The sequence below is a fragment of the Impatiens glandulifera genome, chromosome 1, assembly GCF_907164915.1.
Source record: "Impatiens glandulifera chromosome 1, dImpGla2.1, whole genome shotgun sequence".
Lineage (NCBI taxonomy): Eukaryota > Viridiplantae > Streptophyta > Magnoliopsida > Ericales > Balsaminaceae > Impatiens > Impatiens glandulifera.
In genome coordinates, this window is record NC_061862.1 from 309,997 (window position 1) to 335,786 (window position 25,790).

Below are 25,790 nucleotides of genomic sequence, written 5' to 3' on the forward strand. Positions count from 1 at the left end.
ATGTTGTTTCCTTTTGTAGATGGCAGAAACAACTGTTACTGAGTTTCCCGGTCGGATTTCGTGGAAAAGTGCCCTCACCCTGAAGAAGATTGTGAATAAGTTCGAGGAAATGGATCTTCTGGAGAGTGTGTACAATACCCAGTTCAGATCCTTATTCACAGCCCCCCTCCTGCAGTTCTCAGGAAGTATTGTACATCAAATGTTGTTGAGGAGGTTAAGCTCAAACTCCAAGGAGATAACTTTCACTGTGAATGGGCAAAAGCTTGTATTTGGTATGAAGGAGTATGCGTTGGTTACCGGCCTATGTTTCGGCGTTTATCCTGAGTTGGACCTAGAAAAATTGCGCTGTTGTCCACCTCTCTCGGTTAAATACTTTAAAGGGAGCATGAGTGTAAAAATGTGCGACTTCGAGAAGACTTTTTTCAAATGCAAAGACAAGGAAGATGCATTTAAGATGGGGCTGGTAGTACTGATTTGCCAGTACCTATTCACATTTGACCCAAAAAGAGTTATATTTCCAAAAATACTCAACATGGTGGAAGACAAGGACACTTTCTTCCAATATCCATGGGGGAAGGTCACCTTTAGAGCCACCCTCAAGGGTTTAAACAAGAACATGAAACATCTCTGTACCTCATTTTTTGACAAGAAGGAGAAGGCTGAAGATCCTTATGCTACTTTTGCATATAACATCTATGGGTTCACATTGGCACTTCAAGTGTGGACGTATGAGGTCATCGAAAACTTTATCCCTAAATTCGCCAGAAGGAATCAGATTAATGACCCTCTACGCCCAAGGTTGTTACTTTATCATTCCAACAGGAAAAACACATCGATGGAGGTAAAGACTGCCCTAGAGACCACGGATGTGACTGAGATGGAAGAGTCCTCCATGGAGAAGAGGTTATACAGTGGTGATGTATTTGAGCAAATCGACGAGACAGCTGATGATTTTTTTGAGGGCTTTACTGATGGGAAGGTAATAAAAGATGATTTTGATGAAGATGATGAAAGTGAAGATGAAGAAGTTACTCCGATTCCCCCCAAACCTGCCACGAGGAAGAGAAAGGCTGATGCTACTCTTAAAGAAGCAGCCAACTTGAAGAAGAAGCTTGCTTATGAATCGATTCCGGCCCGCATTCTTACTCCCCCATCCGCGACCTCAAGTCCTCGGGCTGACACACCTTCTCCTCGGGCTCCAACACCTACTGTTGGATGTGATTTTAATGAGATGAAGGAGGAGCTGAAAATAGAGATGAAAGAGGAGATGAAAAAGATGAAAACAGAGCTCATCAAAGAGCTAAAAATCACAATCCAAGAAACTCAACAAACTCACGTTGAGTCGTTCAAGAAGATGGTTTTTAATATGTCCACACAGTTGTTAGAAAAATCCAACAAAAGGATGTCCATATTATTAACCAGATTAGATGATATGGAGGAGAATATAAAGAGGAAGAAGAGTAAGAAGAAGGATTCTAAGAAGGCTGTGAAGGTCGAAGAGGAAAAGAATACTGAGGTATGGAGATATTTTACATTTCATTTCGTTAAGTACATATCTGATCTGACCAGTACCTATTTTGCAGGTTAAGGATTGTAAGAAGGATGTCGAAGTTGAGAAGAGCAAGGTTGAACAGGAGGAGGAGAAGAAAGAGGTATTCTGCGAACTTTTCGTTTCGCAAAGTAGTTTCCGTTTCGCTAAGTTAGTATTTTTCGTTTCGCAAAGTAGTTTCCGTTTCGCTAAGTTAGTATTTTTCGTTTCGCAAAGTAGTTTCCGTTTCGCTAAGTTAGTATTTTTCGTTTCGCAAATTAGTTTCCGTTTCGCTAAGTTAGTATTTTTCGTTTCGCAAAGTAGTTTCCGTTTCGCAAATTATTTGTTGTCGATTCGCTAAGTGTGAATTTTGTCTATTTTGTAGGAGATGATAGCGATGCAGGAGACTGTGGGGGATGATGAGAAGGTGAATGATGGGACTGATGGGAAAGACGATGTAATGGAGGACAATGAGAAGGTGGAGGATGAACAAAAAGAGGACGTTGAGAAGGTGGAGGACGCACAGAAGGTGGAGACCGATGAGAAGGTGGATGATGATGAAAAGATGGATGAGGATAAGGTGGAGAACGATGAGAAGGTCGATGATGAAGAGAAGGTGGAGGATGAAAGAAAAGACAACGATGAGAAGGTAGATGATGATGAGAAGGTGGAGGATGAACGAAAAGACAACGATGCGAAGGTGGAGGACGTAAAGATAGAGGTTGAGGCTAAATTGGAGGACGGTGAGAAGCTGGATGGTGTGGCTAGGGTGGATGATGTGGAGGTTGATCTGAAACTGAAGGATTTGAAAGTGAAGGTGAAGGATGAGAAGACTGTGGGGGATGTGAAGGCAAATGATGACAATGATGACAATGACGATATCCAGTTATACAATACTCCTCCTAAAGGAAATTATGGGAGGAGAGTGAGGAAGCCGAAAAAAGATGACTCGTACACCAACCCTTCCTTGTCAAAAATGCCCAAGACAAAGGATCCTATGAAAGTGAATCACCTTCAAAAATTTGATGATGAGCTACTTGATAAAGTAAAGGCGTGGTTGGATGATCCAAAAACCGATAATTCGACAACGGATTTACATACGGTTCAAGCAAAGAAGGAAGTGTTGGTTAGAGTTGTAACAAGGCTTACATGTATTGAAGACACGGTAAGTCGTTCAAATCAATTCATTAATCTTCGTTTCGCAAAGTACTTTTCGTTTCGCAAAGTACATTTCGTTTCGCAAAGTACTCTTCGTTTCGCAAAGTACTTTTCGTTTCGCAAAGTACTTAGTCAATGTTGTTTGATATGTACTGAATGTATGTTGTATGCTCCCATTGTGCAGGAAATCGATGCATTCTGCCATCTTCTGCGGAAAAGGATTTCCTGCTATCCCAAGACATATAAAAATACACATGCGGCAATTGGGGATTGCGTATTGTCGGATAGAATCAGGCGACTGCACAGGGATTTTATTAAGGATCCTGCCAAATATCCAGTCGACGAATTCAAAGACTATTATATGGGCGCACCACATAGATATATGTCAGAATGGTCAACAATTGACGATGTCTACATGCCAGTGAACATTAACCAGAAACACTGGATTTTGTGTGTAGCACGTCTTCAAAAGTACCGCATTGACGTGTACGACTGTGATGCCTATCTTTATAAGAATCTGGATCCTTATTTGAAACCCTTCTGCGACATGATTCCAATTATATTCGCCAAAACAATCACTCCCGGTGAGAGGGTAAGGTATCCTAATTTCAACTTCGAAGGCCCCATCCAACCAATGACTTACAAACGGTTTCCACACCCCAAAGTGAAAACCGCTGCTGCTAAGGTTGGAGAAGTCCCACGGGCAACAGAGAGCGGGGATTGTGGGGTCTTCACGCTAATGTACATGGAACACTTGACCGCTAATCAACCCGTGCACAATGTGACCTCAGAAAACATGGGATTTTTTAGGCAGAAGATGGCGGTCCGGTTATTCCATCAGATTATGGAACCTTAAACATTATTTTGTGTAAATTGGATAACTTATTTTGATGTATTATAAACCTTGATGAATATTTTGGAAGTTGGATGATGTATTGTAAATTATTTTGTGTAAATTGATGTATTGTAAATTGACCCTTCAACCTACAAAAAAGATAAGTTAGTAGCCTTCGTTTCGCCAAGTACTCTTCGTTTCGCTAAGTACTTTTCGTTTCGCTAAGTCCCTCCCGATTCGCTAAGTGCCTCCCGTTTCGCTAAGTGACTCCCGTTTCGCTAAGTTAATACTCATCGTTTCCCTACTCATATACTACTACTACTAGAACATACAACATAAACATTAAACCCGAATTAACAACATACTACTACTACCAGTACCATAGTTCAATTAACAACATATATTACAACATAGTATCTATCAAGCTAAAGGTTCATATTGTTGAGATGATGAGTCATGCTGCTTAGATGATGAGTCATGCTGCTTAGATGATGAAGCTCGTGCAGTAGATGGTGCAGGCATAACTGCTTTGCATGTTGCCCTATTATGTCCAAGCCCAGCACATGAGCTGCATCGTCTCGGGATCTTACGGACCTCACCCTGGGATGACCTACGCTTTGTTTGTGGCCTGCCTTTCTTAACCTTCACATTTTGTTTAAGACACGAACGTTGCTTGATATGTTCGGGAACATCCCAATTTTCTTCATCACCGGGAGGATAACATGTCTCGGCATATGAATTTATCCAACACTCAGTTGTGTAATACCTGTGTGTAGGGAAAATATAACGAATTATTAATTGGTTAAACAGAATGAACACGTGAGCTAGATATTAATACCTTGAACAGAAGTCATAAGAAACCAAATTCCGACTACGGGCAGCAGCCATTGCATGCGTACAAGGAAGTCCCGAAACTTTGAATACTCTACAAGTGCAGTTCATGTCTTTCAAATTGACTTTGAAATGGGACTGATTGTCATGCACATAAAACTCGAATCGGTTAAGGGATTGGACTGTATAGAATCTGGCCTTCTCGAATCCCTCACGTAACACCTTCTCATAATTTGGAGATAAAACTTCTTCGTGATTAGACGCTCTTTCTCTTCTATCGTTAAACCATTGTTGTATTGTGAATCTTAAATACTCAGCCATTTCTGAAATGGGATACTTTCTTGCTTCCTTGCTCTGACTATTGAAACTCTCAGCATAATTGCTTGTCAGTTGATTGTATCGCTTACCGGGAAAAAATGCTCTACTCCATCTTGGGAACCCAATTTCTTCCAAATAGGCAGCAATCCGGTGATCTTTAACCTTGATTTTCTCAAACCAACGATTAAATTCGTGGACAGTGTATGCCCTTGAAGCCGAATCAAACTCCGCATGACACTTATCACTTTTGAATTTGGCCACAATATTCATCTTTATGTGATATGTGCACGCACCGTGGTCTGCTTCTGGGAAAACAGCACACAAGGCATTAGCGATGCTTGGGTGTCTGTCGGATACGAAGACGAGATCATCAACTAATCCAATTGCGTCTCTCAGTTTTTGCATGAAATAAGTCCAGGAGTTATTATTCTCTGAATCAACAACGCCGAATGCGACAGGATATAGTTGCTCATTCGCATCCAATGCAATAGCCACCAATAATTGACCACCCACCTTGTGCTTAAGAAAACTAGCATCAACACATAATACAGGACGGCAAAAGGATTTGAAACCCCTAATTGAGAGGCCTAGGGACATGAACATATACTTGAAGTGACCGAGCTCGTCTGTCTGTATGTCGGTTATGGTACCAGGATTACACTTCTCCAACATGTAAAGGTATGATGGCAGTATTCCATAAGAATCCTCTACCGTCCCTCGCACCGCTATTAAAGCATTTTCCCTTGCCCTCCATGCCTTATTATAAGTCAAAAATATCCCATAAGTTGTCTGCATGTCTTCAATTATTTTCTTAGGCAAGTGGTTATGATGATGGTCCATGTACTTGCTCTTCACGCACTGCCCAATAACCCATGCTGGTGTTTGCATTTTTTTCTTGGGCCTCGACAAAGTTGAGCATGAGTGTTGATGCTCAAATGTCCGGATCTCAAACATCTCAGAAAACTTACCTTTCACAGCCCACAAACTCCACTTGCATGTCTCATCCAAACATTTGAGTTCCCAAAGATTTTTTCTTGACTTCTCCACTTTGAATTCAAAATGATTGGCCATCGCATATTTATATAGAGCAAGTTGAAGTTCTTTTTTATTTTCAAAGAACGAACCAACTTCCAATACGGTTTCACTAGTTAATGCCATCGCAAATGTGGGGTCTGGCGGTGATGTGTCTGTCGGGTCTGTCGATGGTGTACCCATTGAAGATCGTCTTGCACTAGATGGTGTACCCATTGATGATCTTCTTGCACTTGTTGGTGTACCATTTGATGCCTTTCTTGCACTAGTTGGTGTACCCAATGGTGATCTTCTTGCACTTGGTTGTATAGGTATTGATGCTTTTTCACCACTATTAACATGCAAGTCCTGAGTAAGTGGGATGTGAGGCAAAGAGGTTTCTCCGGCTTCATTTTGACTTTCAACAAAGAATTCCAAGGGTACAACAGGTGGAACAAATTTCTGAGTAAGTTGTGGTGGTAGTATACTTTCTTGAGTTGGGTATGTAAGTAGTGGTATCTTTTCTTTAGTAAACGCTGACTTCTCCACTACAGATACACACAATGGTGACACTGTTCGACCCAAAATCAAGCGTGATAGATATGTGTTCAAATCCCCATCATTATCAATAAAAACAGGTTTTGGATTTCTGATATTCGGAATATCATACTTCACTTGGAGCACTAAATCGTATGCTGATATCTGGAGATTAAGTCTATCGTAGAGTATATCAAGTAATTCAGCATAACGAGTATTTTGGGGTAGATCAAATGTTTTGATTGAAGATGCATCAAAAAACAGTATTCCATCAGCATCAAGTTTCCACTCTCCATTATAGAAAACGAAAACTTCAGCTGCAATATAAAAACATGATTTGATTTAGAGACGGATAATTAATACTTCGCGAATCGCTATGAACTTAGCGAAACGGGAAGGCCTTCGCGAATCGTAAGGCACTTAGCGAAACGAGAAGTCCTTCGCGAATCGCTGGGAACTTAGCGAAACGGGAAGTAAACCCTAATCAATCTCAGAAAACGAACATCAATAAAACATGCTTCAAATAGACGTACCTATTGGAACAGTGCTCGTGCACGTCGTCGAGCTCATAGTGGATTTCGAACGAACTTCTCCGACGAGATCGCCGCCGCCGCCGCCGGAGTTTAGAGAGAAGGAGGAGAAGAGCGGGAAGAGAGAGAAGGAGAAGAAAAAAATGAAAAAAAAGTACGGAGGTTATATTAAATAGTAAGGGCAATTTGGACATTTCACATGTCGTCACTTCGCGAAACGCTAAGTGACTTAGCGTTTCGCGACAAGGGCAAAATCGTCCAAAAAAAAAAAAATCACCACGAGCGCAATAAAATTATCACTTTACCATCAGATCAAATAACCAAATTTCCCTATTTTCAAAGGGATGAATAGCAAATAAATATATGCGCAGCCCTAATAAATAATAAAAATAAAATATATATTTCTTTTTTATCCTTAAACTTAACATTTAGTTTCAATATCGTCCACAAATTTTAATTTTATTTTTTTTTCCTCCTTCTTACTTCCTAGCTATTATTAATATAATCTGGTTGATTTTTCATTCCCTTCCTACATTCATTTTGAAAATTACTTTAAAATAGACTAGTTGCAGTATCAATCAAATATTCCCCGAGTTAATTCTACTCCGGATTTGATGTTTTAATTCCTTATTATATATATATATAATTATATATGTACCATGTGATCAACTTCTTATGCTATTAGTATTAGCCACTTTGACCTTGAATTGTTCTTTTAAGAATTCATTTCAATATAGTTAACTAGCTATTTACATTGACAGGTTGGTACTTCAAAAATAAAATAATTATTGTGCAACATTTATTAATGTGTTTTATATTAACAATGGGTAATTGCAAACAAAACAAAGGTAATTAATTAATTGATCATGAGAATCAAATTAAGATGGATAGTTTAAACAAATTATCACGCTTTTATTTGAAGACATGCCTTTTCAGTTTCTTATTTGATCTATGTATTTACTAATTAAATTGTGTAATAATTAAGAAATGTTGTTTCACTTATATATATATATATATATATATATATATATCAAGTGAGTTTGATTTCTAATTCACTTACAATTGAAGATTGGAGAGATGAGTAGGAATATAACATCAATAGTACTTATGAACTAGCTAGATGTTAATTCTAGTTTAATAAAATATGAAATTATAGAATTATTTTTAATATAATTTAAATGTTATATAATTAATTGTAGACAAAATATTCATTTAAATAAATAATTCATATGCTGGTTTCCTACTCACAATTAAGAGTTAATTAGCCAACCCAAAAAAAATTAATATATACACAAACAAAATAACAAAGTTATTAAGAGCAATAACAACTGTAACATAAATTAATATATTCATAATTGAATTTCAACAAACAAAATAAAATAAAATTATGGGGAGTAACTAGAAAAACCACTCTACTAATATAATATATAATATAATTTCATAAAGATCTATAATGGAGAGACCTTCCAAAATTAAAAAAGATAAAAGCACTAACTAAATTTAGGAACGAGGTCATTATATGGTTAACATAATATTTAATCAACTAAATGGTTAACATAATATTTAATCAACTAAATGTTACTTTTTTTTAAATAATAAAATTTATTATATTTGTTTAATATAACATAAAATATAACTATCGTATTAAAAAATAATAAATTTATTTGTTTGGCTTTTGACACCCCAATTCTCATGATCATGATTGTAAGACCCGTTTTTTTCCACCATGTTTGGGCATTTTAAGGCGTGTCAGTTTTAGGTTTTAGAATAATATCACGGATTGTCCTTTTTTTTTAATTATTATAAAATAGACTAGTCGATCTAAAATTTCCTTTTTCCCAAAATTTATTTTTTAGAATGATAGAATGATTTTAATAGTCTAATCTCATAACTTATCAATTTTTCGAATTTTGTAAAAATAGATGAGAGAACGAAACAATAGATTTGACTAAAAAATATTAATTTAAAATTTATATATATATATATATATATATATATATATATATCCGAAAAAAAAAAAGTTTGTTGTTTGGTGTCACTTGAGAAAGAATTTTCGCATTATGTCATCCGTGCCCATTAAGGAACGATTTATACTTCACAAAATCTTAACTATTTAGAAAATTGAATTTTGCGTTTTATTTATCCAATTATTTTTCTAAATTCTAAACATGTATTTAAATTTAACATTTTAATTTTAAAATATTAAAATAACAGTTACCTACAATTATGTCGATTTATAAAAAATAGTACCGGAAACATATCAATTAAAGGAGTTATATTTAAAAATAAAACCAAACAAGTCTTTAATAAAAAAAGATTTTTAAACAAGTCTTTAATAAAAAAAAAAAGTCAAAATATTTTTTTCTAAAATTATTTTAAAGGCATTTTGTTGGATTTTTTAAAATAATTTTTTGAATCCTTTAAATATATTAAAAACATGAAATTAATTAAGTGAGAAGCAAATAGGCCCTATGGGCGATTGGACCAGACGCGTGATGAACTCACGATTCTTGGGCTCAGTCTGGACGCGATTTGGACTAGGGTCAATGCGGTTTGGTCCGGAGTCAAAGCGGAGCGAGGGGGCAGGTGGACCAAGTGTGGCACGACTAGACTCTAGTGTAGGGCGAGTTTTGGTCAAGTTAAGGGGTCCCTTTAGGCTTCAACCTCTAGCCTTACACTTTTGTTCGAATTTTTCGTTTGAAGCTTCCAACCTTAAAACTAACTGTATCGGAAGCTTCATTTCATTACTTAGAATCATTTTAACATAACCAGAGGTTATCATTTAACTTGTAAATGCCTCATTGGAGCCTCGACAAAAAAAATACATGTTTTGACTGAAAAAATAATTTTTTTGTGTTTGAAGGTTCCAATTCAAACTTCAGACTTATTAAAAGTTTTCTTAAGTTGATTAGTATCGAATGCAGTTGGTTAAAACCAATTTGCTTCACATTTAGATTGATTTTAAAATTAAAATTTGTGGGTTATTTGAATTTTTTGTTTTTTATGAAAATCTTAATCGATGGTGATGTTTATTGGGTTGTTGTTTTTAGTTAGAGTTCAAGAATAACAATTCGATTTTTTGAAATTTTAAAATCAAATTGGTATTTTTAATTTATATTGATTCAATTTTGTTTGGACAGAAACCTTATGAATAATTTATGATAAATTCAAATTAATAAATTGATAATTATGCAGTATTGAAGAACACGTGAACTTGGATTTGTCAATTTTAATTTATGTTTGTAACTTGAATTGTAACATTAATCACTCATAGACACTTGTTGAAACTTTTGTCTGAACTAGAATCAAGCTTAGGATTCCTTATATTTTTATTTTAAAAACCGAAAAGCTTAAAGAAAATTTTAATCCCGAATTTTAGTAGGAGAAGACTTGATGTTTGAGGTTGAACTAGTTGTCTTCGTCTTCACCGTGGTCCTTTTTATAGGCAACCTGAGTTAGCAAGTGCCTTGAGTCGGTTAAATTCGGGACAAAGATCATTAATGACCATCCACTTGCACTAGTATAATAAAGTGCAATTGCAACAATATTTACTATCGCATTGGTTTGATTATTGTCGCTAAAGGTCAATAGTCACAAAAAATGCACATGTGACTAACTGTCGTTATTGGTTTCGTAGCTAAAATATGGCTACAGGAATAAGTATTGTGGCTAAGGTCATAAATTACTACGGCTAAAATGGTAGAATGAGAATAAATTATTGTTCCCAAATATATATATATATATATATATATATATATATATATATATATATTAATACTTTTTTTAACAAATTTATTGTGAACCTGAATAAAAATAAAATAAAAAATTTAATACTAAAATAAATCATTTATAATATCAAAACAAACAAATATGTTCATTTTATCGAATACAAATATTATTTCTCAATCTTAAAAATGCGTACAAAATATATCAAATATACATTTGAACTCATAGAACATAAAACTCCCATCCGATTATTAAAATATCTTTTTATTAAAACCATCTAAGTAGTCCCTGTAAAAAAAAAAAAGTCATAATATAAATTAATTCATACACATTCATTGTGGTAAATTTTAATGTGCAAATGAAATGGACCAATTTTTCATCAATGTCTTTAACTTGAATGAATACTATTTAAATAATATGCTCAATCTAGTTAAGGAATACAAGTAATTGACATTGGTGTTGTTCTTGCAATTCATCAACATGTCACAAATAAACAAAACAAGAAGGACATGTGCATGTCTCAAGTTCTAATTGAACAATTTGCAAGTTTCCTAGGTACTCTAACACATTCATGTGATTGCGAAAACAAGATTAAGTTATTTTTATTTAAGTTGTAACTATATTATTAACCATGAGATACTACTAAAAACTAGAATCCCATCATTAACATGTCGTACAAACAATTGAAGACTATCACTATATTAACCTAAGAGACAAAGAGAATTTGTCTGAAATCAATTAAATGGTAAACACTCTAAAGAGATCCCTCAAGTTGAGGAAACCAGATCAAGAAAACGATAGAATATGAAGTAAGAAACAAATGAAAGATACATTACCTTCTACAATAGCTTTTTCCTCTTGATGATGATGATAACTATATCATTTCACTATTCATAACTACAAGACAATAACACAGATTTTTAATATGAAACCTTTATTACCCAAATTCTTAATAAACTAGCCACCAATCAATAACCCCATTGAATTTCAGAAATCAATGTTTGAAACTTGCAATTACACACAATAACTACAACAAAAACGAGAAGCGCCTATAATAGTAATAAACATGATTTAAAAGTTGTTGGTAGTAAGTTAGATAATTGTCTATACTCAATAAGAGGTAACATCAAACTAGTAGAATATTGAAAAAGGAAATTGTCTAGACTTAGAGAAAAAAAAACAACAAGAAGCATCAAATATAAAAAAATAAAGACACAATCGAGTAACTAATAATTCATACCTCAAAATATTTTAATTACTTCTTATCGTTGAACAATGTCCTTCATCAATATAGTTCTTGGTGAACCAACCTCTTCATTATTGATATTAATTAAAATTAGAAAATATTATTAATAATTATTACATTGAGTTATAAAATTAACCTTGACTTCTTTTGCACGTTCTTAGAAGATGATGCATTCAACTGCACAATAACTTGAATGTTGTTCTTTAGTAACTCTTTTATAATTTTAACTTTAAGTTCCAATTTCTCTACCTTTGATTGTAGTAAATCATTATTTAGATTAATCTGTTTTTTGGTTAAAAGAGGTCCTCTTAGATCTTTCGGCTTTACTCCACCTCCATAACCAAATACATGATTATGGTTTTGAGTTCCAAAATATTTCTCCACAACTTGGAAAGAAGATAAATGAGGTTCTTGACGAGTCACTTCACAAATCTCATCCTAAACCAAAAAGATACAATGTTAATTACAAATTATCTTTAATTTGACATAAACTTTCGAAATCACATAATTATGCCTAAATAGTTTGTTTAAAACAAAATAAACACTCAATAATTTGGTCTTCTACATGCATTGTGACTAGAAGTATTCAATGCATCAAATATAGACTTACATATTTTTCCAACGCGCCAAGATCAATAATATCATTTCCTTTTTTCCGAGTCTAAAAAAATAATGATATAATGTTATGTTGGGTCAAATTATTTTGACTAAGTGTTGAAATAATTTACCCACTGATATTTTGATGATAAAATAATTTATGAGTTTTGATACAGGTGTATTAAGACAACATGTTATTAGACTTGGATCTAATGAGGGTCATTAGACCGATTTTGATCTCCATTCGCATAAAATTAGACGCAGGTCTAATGGAATTAGACGCACAATCTAACTCAACGGAGTTAGACGGGCAGTCTAATAGACGCATGAATTAGACGAGAGTCTAATGGAAATAGACGTGAGTCTAATAGAATTAGACGTACAGTCTAACTCATCGGAGTTAGACGTGTAAGTCTAATAGATGTGTAAAGAATTAGACGGATGGTCTAATGAATACACGGAATTAGACGTGAGTCTAATAGAATTAGACGTACAGTCTAACTCATCGGAGTTAGACGTGTAAGTCTAATAGATGTGTAAAGAATTAGACGGATGGTCTAATGAATACACGGAATTAGACGTGAGTCTAATAGAATTAGACGTACAGTCTAACTCATCGGAGTTAGACATGTAAGTCTAATAGATGTGTAAAGAATTAGACGGATGGTCTAATGAATACCGGAATTAGACTTGACAGTCTAACTCAGTGGAGTTAGACGTGCCAGTCTAATGGTTATTATAATTAGACGGGTTGTCTAATTAGTGAAAGTTAGACGTGAGTCTAACTCCTTCAGACAAGTCTGAGATAGAACCGGAATTAGACGTGGCAGTCTAACTCAGTGGAGTTAGACGTGCCACTCTAATGGTTATTATAATTAGACGGGTTGTCTAATTAGTGAAAGTTAGACGTGAGTCTAACTCCTTTAGACAAGTCTGAGGTAGAACCGGAATTAGACGTGGCAGTCTAACTCAGTGGAGTTAGACGTGCCGGTCTAATGGTTATGTAATAATTAGACGGGTTGTCTAATTAGTGAAAGTTAGACGTGAGTCTAACTCCTTTAGATTAGTCTGAGGTAGAACTAGAATTAGACGTGTAGTCTAACTCAGTGGAGTTAGACGTACCCGTCTAATGGTTATGTAAATTAGACGCGAGTCTAATTATATTAGACCAGGCGGTCTAATAGACGTTTTTCATTAGAAGGAGTTGACTTATTTCATTAGACTGATTTTCCCAAATCCGTCTAACTGAAATACGTCTGATGCTCTGTTTAAGCAGTACGCTTGAATCTAGCATTTCTCATACCCACGTGCTATAGCTGTACCTACTCCTGCTCCACGTTCATGTGAAGATTAGTACAACAACTATATGCATTCAATCAAGGAATACCACGTAAGAGAATTTCCCTCACATTACCCGTTTTGCAGGTACATCCCTGATGGAATATTCGGCGCACTACCAGATCGGTACGACCACAATCCTTGTGCTCAGATCCTGCTGTGTACAATGGAGGCTTTCCAATTGAAGAGCGCCACGTATCATTCTTGAAGATTCGACCGTTAGCTCCTGCTTAGTATTTAATCAATCCTAAGGACAACGGACGAAGCAGTGATTTTAGCCTCAACCAATCTTACGAACAAGCATTCTGATTTTGCAGAGAAAAACTACTCAATCATCTTGCTTACTGAAGTTATTTTGTGAAGCTTCTTTCTGATTGTACTGTGTTGAATCGAGAGAGAGCTAGAATCAAAACACCATTAGCTGAGTGATATTCTTCATCTTCTTATAATTGAACAGAAAGTGTTCTGTTCAATAGTGATCTAAGTGTGTGTGTAAACTGTATTTGATTCTCATCATATAGTGAATCCTTCCGGTGGTTGGAAGAAGGGGTGACGTAGGAGAGTTTCTCCGAACATCCATAAACAAATTGCTGTGTTCTTATTTTCTGTCATCTTTTTCATATTTCATCTTGTGCTACAAACCCAAATAAACAATTCCGCCTTGAATCTGTTTCAAGTGTTTACACAAGTTTGCGTAGAATAGAAAGAAATATTAATCCCTAATAGGATTTCTATCAAACCGTTTTTCATAAGCCTTCATCATTAGCCAGACCCCCGTCTCTATTGATAAAGTCGATCCTATCAATTGGTATCAGAGCCTTGTTTCTATTCTCAAGCATCAAGTTCCCAAAGCATGTCTTGCATCAATAAAATCCCTCTTTTCTCAAAGGACAACTATGATATGTGGATGGTAAGAATGCAAGCTCACTTGGCTGCTATTGACTATGATACGTGGAGTGTCATCACCGATGGTCCCATAAAGATCTCAAAGCCAAGAAGTGAGTGGACCACTGAAAATAAAGTGACCAACAACCTGGATAATGTTGCTAAGAACATTCTGTTCCAGTCTCTCAACACGAAGATGTTCTGTGAGATTAAGTCATGTTCCAATGCAAAAGAAATATGGGATAAGCTCAGCCAGATCCATGGAGTGAGCCCTCAAGCAAAGAACAACCAGAACGCATTCATTTGTAGTCAGAACAAATCCAGATGGGCTGACAGTGATACTGAGGAGTCTCCCACCGAAAAAGAGAATGAAGCTGTAACATGCCTGATGGCAGATGACCAATCTAAGGTAAATGATATCTCTGCACCAGAATTTACAAACGAGGAGCTAACTAATGCACTCAATGAAATGACTATTGAGTACAAAAAGTTAGCTGACTCTTTTTATGAAATGAAAGTTAAATATGAATCAACTGTTCCCTTTTCAAAGCAAGAACCCGAATCAAATGTTTTTGATGAAAACTTAATAGAGATCTCATCTGAGAATGAGATGCTCAAGAAACAGATTCAAACTCTTTCATTTGAAAACAAGAGACTGAACTACATAGTCAGTGCATGAACAAGGTCTGGTGATGCTGTCAGATATCAGATCAGCATGTTGAAACCTGCTGGATCTAGATCCGGATTGGGATTTGATAGCAATGATCCTAACTTGTCCTGCAAAAAGTCAAAGCCAAATGACAAACTTAAGTCAATAAGTTTTGTCAAAGGAAGTATGACTGACATTGAATCTGATCCTATTCATGAAGAAATGACTTTTAAAAATAAAATAGTTTATGTTCCACCAACTGTTAGCCGGCTTAAGAATAAGCTTGAAAAGGCTAATAAGTCTGGTAATTTAAAACCTGACTCAATGTCAAGGAGTTTTAAAAGAAAATCTTCTTCAAAAGCTAAAGGATCAGTGGCTAGCAGGAAGTCATCTGCTAAGTCAAAAACTTATGCATTAATCACAACACAAAATGGGAAATCCATCAAAATAACTCAAATATGGATTTCTAAGGGACTGATTGATTGAGGACCCAATTAAAGGTGGGTACCAAAAGATTGTAAATATCTATTTATGTAGGTACAAATAAATGAAGGACTGGAGGAATCTGTATGGTATCTTGATAGCGGATGTTCTAGGCATATGAATGGAAACAGACGGCTTCTCATTGATATATCAGACTGCTCTGGACCTAAGATCACATTTGGTGACAACAAGAAAGGTAAGACTATGGGTAAGGGTAAGATTATCCATGGTAACCTAACCATTAATGACGTGCTGCTAGTTGACAACTTGTGTTATAATTTAATCAGTATCAGTCAACTATGTGATAATGGTTTGTCAGTAGATTTTCAAACTCATGCATGTTTAGTTAAAGACCAAGATGGAAACATTTTATTAACTGGAAGTATAGTAGGAAACTCATATAAAATGAATTGGCAAAAAGAAACATTTGATCCTATGTGCATGATTGCCAAAAATGACCAGAAATGGTTATGGCATAAACGTTTGAACCGCTTGAATTTTAAAAACATCAACAACATTTGTTCAAACAATTTAGTTATTGGTTTACCCATCCTTCAGTTCTCAAAGGACAAGATTTGCATTGCTTGCCAGTTAGGCAAACATGGCAGATCATCGTTCAAAAGCAAAGGGAAATCACAATCCAGCCGTATCCTAGAACTTTTACATATGGATCTTTTTGGTCCAATTCCTGTAAAAAGTTTAGGAGGAATGAGATTTGCCTTAATTGTTATTTATGACTTTTCACGTTTTACATGGGTTACATTTTTACCATCAAAAGATAAAACTGCTGAAAATTTGATTAGGATATTTAGAGGAATTCAGAATCAGAAATCTCTAAATATCACATGTATCAGAAGTGATTAGGGAACTGAATTCACTAACAGATATCTATCATCTTATCTTGAGGAGACTGGGATTAGGCACGAGTTGTCTAGTGCCAGAACTCCACATCAAAACGGCATTGCTGAGAGAAGAGTGAGAACTCTAAAGGAAGCAACGAGATCTATGCTTGCTGAATCAGATGTTCCTCAGAGGTTCTGGGCGGAAGCCATTAGTACTGCTTGTTATACTCAAAACCGATCAATAATCAACAAACGTTTTGATAAAACTCCCTATGAACTGTATTATGGGAGAATTCCCACAATTTCTTACTTTAAGATTTTTGGGTGTAAATGTTTTATCCATAACAATGGAAAGACTTATTTGACTGCTTTTGACGCTAAAGCAGATGAAGGATTCATGTTGGGATACTCATCAGTAAGCAAGACTTACAGAGTATACAACAAAAGAACACAGACTGTTGAAGAATCCCTTCATGTAATTTTTGATGAGCCTGTTGAGAGAAAATCCAAAGAACCCATTGATCTTGCTGATAGACTACAAGCGGCTAGTCTTGAGTCTGTAAGTGAAGAAGAAGAAACCTTGGACAAGAGGATGGATCTATCTGATCCTGTGGCTGATCCGGTTGAAGCTCAACCAGATGTACAAACTCATGTTCAACAAGATGTTGAGAGTTTGGATGTCGCGGTGTCACCGGTTCAGATGACCAATCCCCTTGGTTCCAACTTCAGATGGAACATAAATCATCCACCAGAACTGATAATTGGTAACCCTTTTTCTCCTCGAAGGACAAGACGTTAGTTGATGGATGAAATGGCCAATTCTGCATTTATTTCTCAAATTGAACCAAAAAAAATTGGTGAAGCTATAGTTGATCCAGATTGGATCAACGCTATGCAAGAGGAGTTAAACTAATTTGATAGAAATAAAGTATGGTATCTTACTCCTAGACCAACTGATAAGTCAGTTATAGGAACAAGATGAGTTTTTAGAAACAAGCTTAGTGAAGATGGCCTAATCATTAGAAACAAAGCTCGTTTAGTTGCTCAAGGATACAGACAAGAGGAAGGTATTGATTTTGATGAGTCTTTTTCACCGGTTGCAAGACTAGAAGCAATCAAAATCTTCCTAGCATATGCATCATTTAAGAACTTTAAAGTATTTCAAATGGATGTGAAAAGTGCATTTTTAAATGGAAAATTAAATGAGGAAGTATATGTTGAGCAACCCCCTGGTTTCGTAGATCATGTTTTACCTAATCATGTTTATAGGCTTAACAAAGCATTGTATGGTCTAAAACAAGCTCCTAGAGCTTGTTATGACACCTTAACCAATTTCTTATTTGATCATGATTTTGTTGTTGGAACAGTGGATAAAACCCTGTTTAGATTTGCTAAAGATTCCCATATATTACTTGTTCAAATATATGTTGATGACATTATCTTTGGGTCAACTAACCCCAAACTGCGTGAGAAATTTGCCAAGATGATGCAGGATAGGTTTGAAATGAGCATGATGGGAGAACTTACATTCTTCCTTAGGCTTCAAATCCGTCAGTTAGAAAACGGAACTCTCATCAACCAGACCAAATACACCAAAGAATTGCTAAAGAAATTTGGTTTGGAGAACTGTTCTGCAGCAGCTACTCCAATGAGCTCTTCAACTAAGTTGGACAAGGATGAAGGTGGCCAAAGTGTAGATGTTACAGCATATAGAGGACTCATTGGTTCCTTGCTATATGTAACAGCTAGCAGGCCAGACATTCAATTTGTTGTTGGTGTCTGTGGCAAATTTCAGTCTGATCCTAAACTCTCTCATTTTACCACTGCTAAACGCATTCTTAAATACTTGAAGGGAACTCAAAATGTGGGACTGTGGTATCCGAAGGATTCCAGTTTCAACTTAATCGAACCGAAGGTTATTGAGAAGTTTCCGATGCAAAATTATGCAGGATGCAAAATTGATAGAAAAAACACTAGTGGAACTTGTCAGTTCCTTGGAGATCCTCTAATCACATAGTTCAGCAAGAAGCAGACTTCTGTGTCAACTTCTACAGCTGAAGCAGAGTATCTTGCAGCTGGTAGTTGCTGCTCTCAAGTTTTGTGGATTCAACAACAGCTTAGAGACTATGGGATTGAGGCTGATGAATCTCCAATTTTCTGCGACAACACAAGTGCCATCGCAATATCCTACAATCCTGTTCTGCATTCTCGGACAAAGCATATTGAAATCAGGCATCATTTCATCCGAGAACACGTCAATCAGAAGCAAATCTGTCTTGAACATGTTCCTACAGATCAACAAACTGCAGACATTTTCACGAAACCTCTACCGGAAGCTAAGTTTTCTCATTTTAGAAACATGCTAGGTCTTGTTGATCTTGATTGACGTAATTATGTGCATAAATTGAGGGGGAACGTATTGTTCAAAATGAAACTGAATAGATATGAAAGACGGAGGTCTTAACTTGTCCTAAGGATTAAGAGTTTGAGAAACACAGCTACTTAGACGAACATCTCCCTTAGCAGTTTCATCTTTATATGAAATCATTGTCTTGGTTATTTTAACCTGCTTGGTTAGACGGATGCATCTATTAGACGGACACGTCTAATAGACATTAGACGTTTTTACGTCATGAGCAAGAGGATGCTCACGTCTAATCAAACACGCGTGTCTCACGTGCTGTTATAGCACAATTAGACGTACACGTCTAATAGACTGATTTTCAAAAAGAAGTTGAGAATGTGAAAAGGAGAATAAAACGTCTAACTAATGGTGTAATTAGACTCTTCATCTCCTGGCATTTAGGACAGTTGTCCTTTAATGATGTCTGTTTAAGTTCTCTTTCCCGCCGAAAAATAAATCAGTCATTCCTCAAAAGAATTGAAGACATGTGTCTCTCAATATGCAAGAAATGACTAATATTTCTGACATCTTTTGCTTGTACACTTAGTATTAGACGTTCTATTTCATGCTAACATTAAATGTTGTTTATTGGGAACTGTCTTTTTAAATTCTTGACGGTAGGAGTAATCATTAGTATTTTTCTTCATGATTAAAACCCCGATATTAACATGTTCATTCACTCTAAAAGATAGAAGATTCTTGAAATCCCTCTTTCTCTCTTTAGAAGTCGAATCCTGTAAGTCTCTCAAACCCTTGTTCATCAAATCAAAATGCTGCATTTCCAACCAAAATCGATTCAAGTGGACTTTCAATCCGTTTCCACTCTTGAATCTTCGGGCATGCAAAGGATGTTCGACTCTCTAAAAGCTTCAGGGTTGAGAAGATTCCTCACCCCTCATGAAACCTATCATGAACAACTTGTCAACGAATTCTTCCAAACCGCTAGCTTCTATCAAGATAATGTTATTGCTGGTGCAGTAATGGGTCAGATGGTATGGCTCACAGAAGAATCTTTAGGTGAGTTTTTCCATCTCCCAACAGAAGGTATTGATGATTTCTCTACCACTCATCCTAACCTCATGATTTCGATGATAAAAGTCTTTTCCGATTCCCCTGAAGTAGATATTCATGGAAAGAAAAACCTTCTAAAGGTTGAATATGCTCTTCTAAGTGATATCATTTCTAAATCCCTTCTGTCTAAAGAAACCTCCTACAAGTATTGTACGAAGGTCTTTCAGATAATAGTGGCTATCACCAGGGGTGTTCCGGTGAACTGGACAAGCTTCCTCTTCGGGAATCTTGTCAGAATGGTTGTATCTAGAAAGAAGATCTTCGACTTTGATGGTCCTCTCAGTTCTTTTCTCTGTCATCGTCTGAACGAACCTGGTAAGAGTTTTCCACTCCCTTCTAAGATCCTGAACTACCAGAAAGTGGTAGATTATATTCAAAGGGTGGAAACGCTCAAGTCTAAGAAACAAAAAAGTGAAGACTCCAACTCCCCTCTAACTGCAGTCTTAGAGACATCTTAGGTTGAAGTCTATCCCGTCCAGAAGTTATGACTAGGAAGAAGAAGAAGACTAATGATTAAATGTCTTTTTGTATCTATTTTGAATGTTTTCATTATGTTTTTGGTAAACTTATCATGGTTACATTGAACAACGTTTTGAGTGTTTCTTCTGAAAATACTCATATGTGATTAACATTAATGTTTTTGAAATGATTACTTGCATGTTGTCTGTTTGTTTATTTATTGGATGAATGCATGTCTTGTTATGTGTATGCAGGTTTGCAATTTCTTCATCAAAAAGGGGGAAATTGTTGGGTCAAATTATTTTGACTAAGTGTTGAAATAATTTACCCACTGATATTTTGATGATGAAATAATTTATGAGTTTTGATACAAGTGTATTAAGACAACATGTTATTAGACTTGGATCTAACGAGGGTCATTAGACCGATTTTGATCTCCATTCGCATAAAATTAGACGCAGGTTTAATGGAATTAGTCGCACAGTCTAACTCAACGGAGTTAGACAGGCAGTCTAATAGACGCATAAATTAGACGAGAGTCTAATGGAATTAGACGTGAGTCTAATAGAATTAGACGTACAGTCTAACTCATCGGAGTTAGACGTGTAAGTCTAATAGATGTGTAAAGAATTAGACGGATGGTCTAATGAATACACAGAATTAGACGTGAGTCTAATAGAATTAGACGTACAGTCTAACTCATTGGAGTTAGACGTGTAAGTCTAATAAATGTGTAAATAATTAGACGGATGGTCTAATGAATACCGGAATTAGACTTGGCAGTCTAACTTAGTGGAGTTAAACGTGCCAGTCTAATGGTTATTATAATTAGACGGGTTGTCTAATTAGTGAAAGTTAGACGTGAGTCTAACTTCTTCAGACAAGTCTGAGGTAGAATCGGAATTAGACGTGGCAGTCTAACTCAGTGGAGTTAGACGTGCCAGTCTAATGGTTATTATAATTAGACGGGTTGTTTAATTAGTGAAAGTTAGACGTGAGTCTAACTCCTTCAGACAAGTCTGAGGTAGAACCGGAATTAAACGTGGCAGTCTAACTTAGTGGAGTTAGACGTGCCGATCTAATGGTTTTGTAGTAATTAGACGGGTTGTCTAATTAGTGAAAGTTAGACGTGAGTCTAACTCCTTCAGATTAGTTTGAGGTAGAACCGGAATTAGACGTGTAGTCTAACTTAGTGGAGTTAGACGTACCCGTCTAATGGTTATGTAAATTAGACGCGAGTCTAATTATATTAGACCAGGAAGTCTAATAGACGTTTTTCATTAGAAGGAGTTGACTTATTTCATTAGAGTGATTTTCCCAAATCCGTCTAACTGAAATACGTCTGATGCTCTATTTAAGCAGTATGCTTGAATCTAGCATTTCTCCTACCCACGTTCTATAGCTGTACCCTACTCCTGCTCCACGTTCCTGTGAAGATTAGTACAACAGCTATATGCATCCAATCAAGGAATGCCACGTAAGAGAATTTCCCTCACATTACCCGTTTTGCAGGTACATCCCTAATGGAATATTCGGCGCACTACCAGATCGGTACGGCCACGATCCTCGTGCTCAGATACTGCTGTGTACAATAGAGGCTTTCCAATTGAAGAACGCCACGTATCATTTTTGAAGATTCGACTGTTAGCTCCTGCTCAGTATTTAATCAATCCTAAATACAACGGACGAAGTAGTGATTTTAGCCTCAACCAATCTTACGAACAAGCATTCTGATTTTGTAGAGATAGACTACTCAATCATCTTGCTTACTAAAGTTATTTTGTGAAGCTTCTTTCTGATTGTACTGTGTGTGAATCGAGAGAGAGAGCTAGAATCAAAACACCATTAGCTGAGTGATATTCTTCATCTTCTTGTAATTGAACAGAAAGTGTGCTGTTTAATAGTGAGCTAAGTGTGTGTGTAAACTGTATTTGATTCTCATCATATAGTGAATCCTTCCGGTGGTTGGAAGAAGGGGTGACGTAGGAGAGTTTCTCCGAACATCCATAAACAAACTGAGGTGTTCTTCTTTTCTGTCATCTTTTCATATTTCATCTTGTGCTTTAAACCCAAGTAAACAATTCCGCCTTGAATCTGTTTCAAGTGTTTACACAAGTTTGCGTAGAATAGAAAGAGATGTTAATCCCTAACAGGATTTCTATCAAACCGTTTTTCATAAGCCTTCATCATTAGCCAGACCCCCGTCTCTATTGATAAAGCCGATCCTATCATGTTAGATAAATTAGACCGGTTAAAATAAGAACTTAACAAAAACAAATTTCCTGTGCAGAAACGGTCAAGAACCTTGAACGGTCAAGAATCTAACCGGTCAAGTAATCAAACCAGTTAGAAGAAGAAGCAAAGGATGTACCCAAAACCGGAAGTTATCCGGTTAACCTGAAGCTATGAACAACCGGTAGACATCCTAAACCGAAATGCAGTATTCAACCGAAAACCGACGAAGAGACTACTTAAAGAAAGAAGTCAAGATTATCAAACTAAGTACAATCTACAAATTGATGCAAACGAACACTTTGAGTATCTGCGGAAGATGATATTGAAGGATCAGACTGTGACATTGCCATATCCATACAAGTCTGATGATACTCTGAAAGCTGCAGAAGATTGCCTGAAGAGACAGTTACCATTTTGGTACAAGTCAAAGGTGCAGTTCTCCAGATGCAGGTAACTGGCCAACCGACAGTTGTCATATTAAGTAAAAGACAAATCAGAGCCGGTCTGCTCCATGCCTTGGAAGCTTAAACCGCAATTAATGCAATATTGAACCTCTGCTCAACCAATCAGATTCAAGGATTACCCTGAAGGTATCCGTTGAAGAAATGTGATCGTTGGCACATTTCACCTATAAAAGAAGGAGCTGAAGAAGAGTAAAGACAGTTCCAAGTTACAACAAGTTACAATAATTTAGAGCTAACAACCCAAGTTCTTGGAGAGTTCCATAAGTTCTAAAAGTTACAAGTTGTGTTTATCTCTCTAAGATTGAGTGTGCATTTATAGTGTGATTACAATTTCTGTGAGAATTGTAAGAGTGATTATCGAGCAGTAAATAAGACTCGATCGTGTATTGTGTTTGTGTATTCCTTAGTGAATATCCTTCTCGCGGTTTCGAGAAGAAGGGTGACGTAGGAGTTTTATTTCCGAACATCCATAAAAACATGTCTTGTTCTTTACCTTCTACCGGTTCTACTCTCTAACCGACTCATACCGTTCTAACCGATTTACATCACTTTAACTAATTCACTAAACCTCAAACCGACCTCCTAATCTCTTAACCGATATTCTCCAAACTCTATCCCTATTCATCCCGCGTGTGTTGCTTCAACCTGAAACAAACCACTTCTGCACTTGAACTCAGTTCAAGGGTATGTGACAGTTTGTGTAGTATTGAAACCCGATGTTAATCTCTTACCGGATTAAACACCAACCGTTGAGGGAGTACAGTGACCGGTTTACAAATGTGATAAATTAGCTATCAACTCTTGGAAAGAACTATGATAACAAGGAAACTATCAACAAAGCTTTAAGATCTCTTCCGAGTGTATGGGATATAAAGACAATGGTGATGAGAGAATCAAACTGCCTAAACAAGATGAAGCTACACGATGTATTCGAAGATCTGAAGGCATATGAGTTTGAAATGAGATCTAGGATCGAAGATGAAACATTAGCCTCAACCGCTACTAAGGCATTAGTCACATCAATAAAACCTATAGCTGCTGCACCGATCAAAACCGCTGAACAATTCACTAAGGATGCAATGACAATGCTTGCACAGAAGTTTGGCAGATTCATGAAGAAAAGCCAACCGACAAACAACAACTATAACTACGGTGATAAATCTAATGTTAGATGTTATAATTGCAATTGTTCGGGACATTTCAGGTGGAAATGCAGAAAACCAAGACGGAATGACCGGAAACCGGATGATCAGAACCAAAGAAACAACTATTCACAAACCGGTGAAGGGAAGGAAATTCAGAAAGCATTAATAGCCGATGATGGAGGAAGCTTATGGGATCAAAGTGAAAGTGATGATGAACTTACCTGTCTCATGGCAAACGAAGAACAGGTTATGAAGACACGGCTAGGAAACTCTGAGTAGTACCTGGACAGCGGTTGTTCCAGACATATGACTGGAAACAACAACCTTCTGACCGACATCAAAATAGAAATCAGTGCAATGATAGTCTTTGGTGACAACTCAAGAGGTAGAACTGTGGGAAAGGGTAAGATTGTCCATGGTAACTTAACAATTGACAATGTACTTCTTGTTGAAAATCTACATTTTAACCTGCTTAGTATTAGTCAAATGTGTGATGCTGGATATACTGTAGAATTTCTTAGACATGCATGCTTAGTTAAAAACTCTCAGGGTAGTACACTACTAACCGGAAATAGGTTAGGAAATATATACAATGTAGACTGGAAAAGTGAAGTGGAGCATCCTGTATGCATGGTAGCTAAAACCGATCAAACCTGGCTATGGCATAAAAGGTTAAACCATCTAAACCTCAAAACCTTAAACTATATCCGCAGTAAAAAGTTGGTTGAAGGAATCCCTGATATAGTATTTAACAAGGATAAGGTGTGCTCAGCATGTCAAATGGGAAAACAAACTAAATCAACATTTAAGAGTAAAGGACACATTTAGTCTAACCGATGTTTAGACCTTCTTCACATGGATTTATTTGGACCGATTAGGGTCACAAACCTAGATGGTATGCTTTACACTATGGTTGTTATTGATGATTATTCTAGATATACATGGGTCACATTTTTGGCATCTAAACGAGAAACCGCATCCAATTTAATTACACTACTTAAGCGTTTACAAAATGAAAAATCAACACGTATAAATAGCATTAGGAGTGATAGAGGAACAAGATTTACAAATAGTACTCTAAATGCATTTCTTGATGAATCCGGCATTAGACACGAGTTGTCTAGTGCTAGAACCCCTCAACAGAACGGCCTAGCAGAGAGAATAAACCGAACTCTCAAGGAAGCCGCAAAGTCTATGATAGCCGATTCAGGTGTTGCTTAGAAATTTTGGGCTGAAGCTATCAATACTGCATGTTATACACAAAACCGGTCTTTGATTAACAAATTTCACAATAAAATACCATACGAAGTGTATTTTGATAGAATTCCTAACATTCGGTATCTTAAGATTTTCGGTTGTAAATGTTACATTCACATTAATGGCAAAAACTACATATCTGCTTTTGATGCAAAATCCGATATTGGGATAATGCTAGGATACTCAGCAGTTAGTAAAGCATATAGAGTATATAATACTAGAACTCTAACCGTGGAAGAAT

General features: G+C 36.3%; 1 protein-coding gene across 1 annotated transcript; it reads left to right on the plus strand.

The window, feature by feature from the left end:
- Window positions 1–616: 616 nt before the first annotated feature.
- On the plus strand, window positions 617–3,542 carry LOC124920805. The gene is made up of 4 exons (XM_047461368.1): window positions 617–718; window positions 1,914–2,006; window positions 2,145–2,693; window positions 2,871–3,542. The coding sequence occupies exons 1-4, from the start codon at window positions 617–619 to the stop codon at window positions 3,540–3,542; spliced, it is 1,416 nt and encodes a 471-aa protein (XP_047317324.1).
- The last annotated feature ends 22,248 nt before the right edge of the window (window positions 3,543–25,790 follow it).

Coding starts and splice junctions, on each gene's coding strand:
- LOC124920805 (XM_047461368.1), top strand. CDS start 617: ATGAAACATCTCTGTACCTCATTTTTTGACAAGAAGGAGAAGGCTGAA. Junction 2,007..2,144: donor TAATGGAGGACAATGAGAAG/GTGGAGGATGAA, acceptor GATGAAGAGAAG/GTGGAGGATGAAAGAAAAGA. Junction 2,694..2,870: donor TTACATGTATTGAAGACACG/GTAAGTCGTTCA, acceptor CCCATTGTGCAG/GAAATCGATGCATTCTGCCA.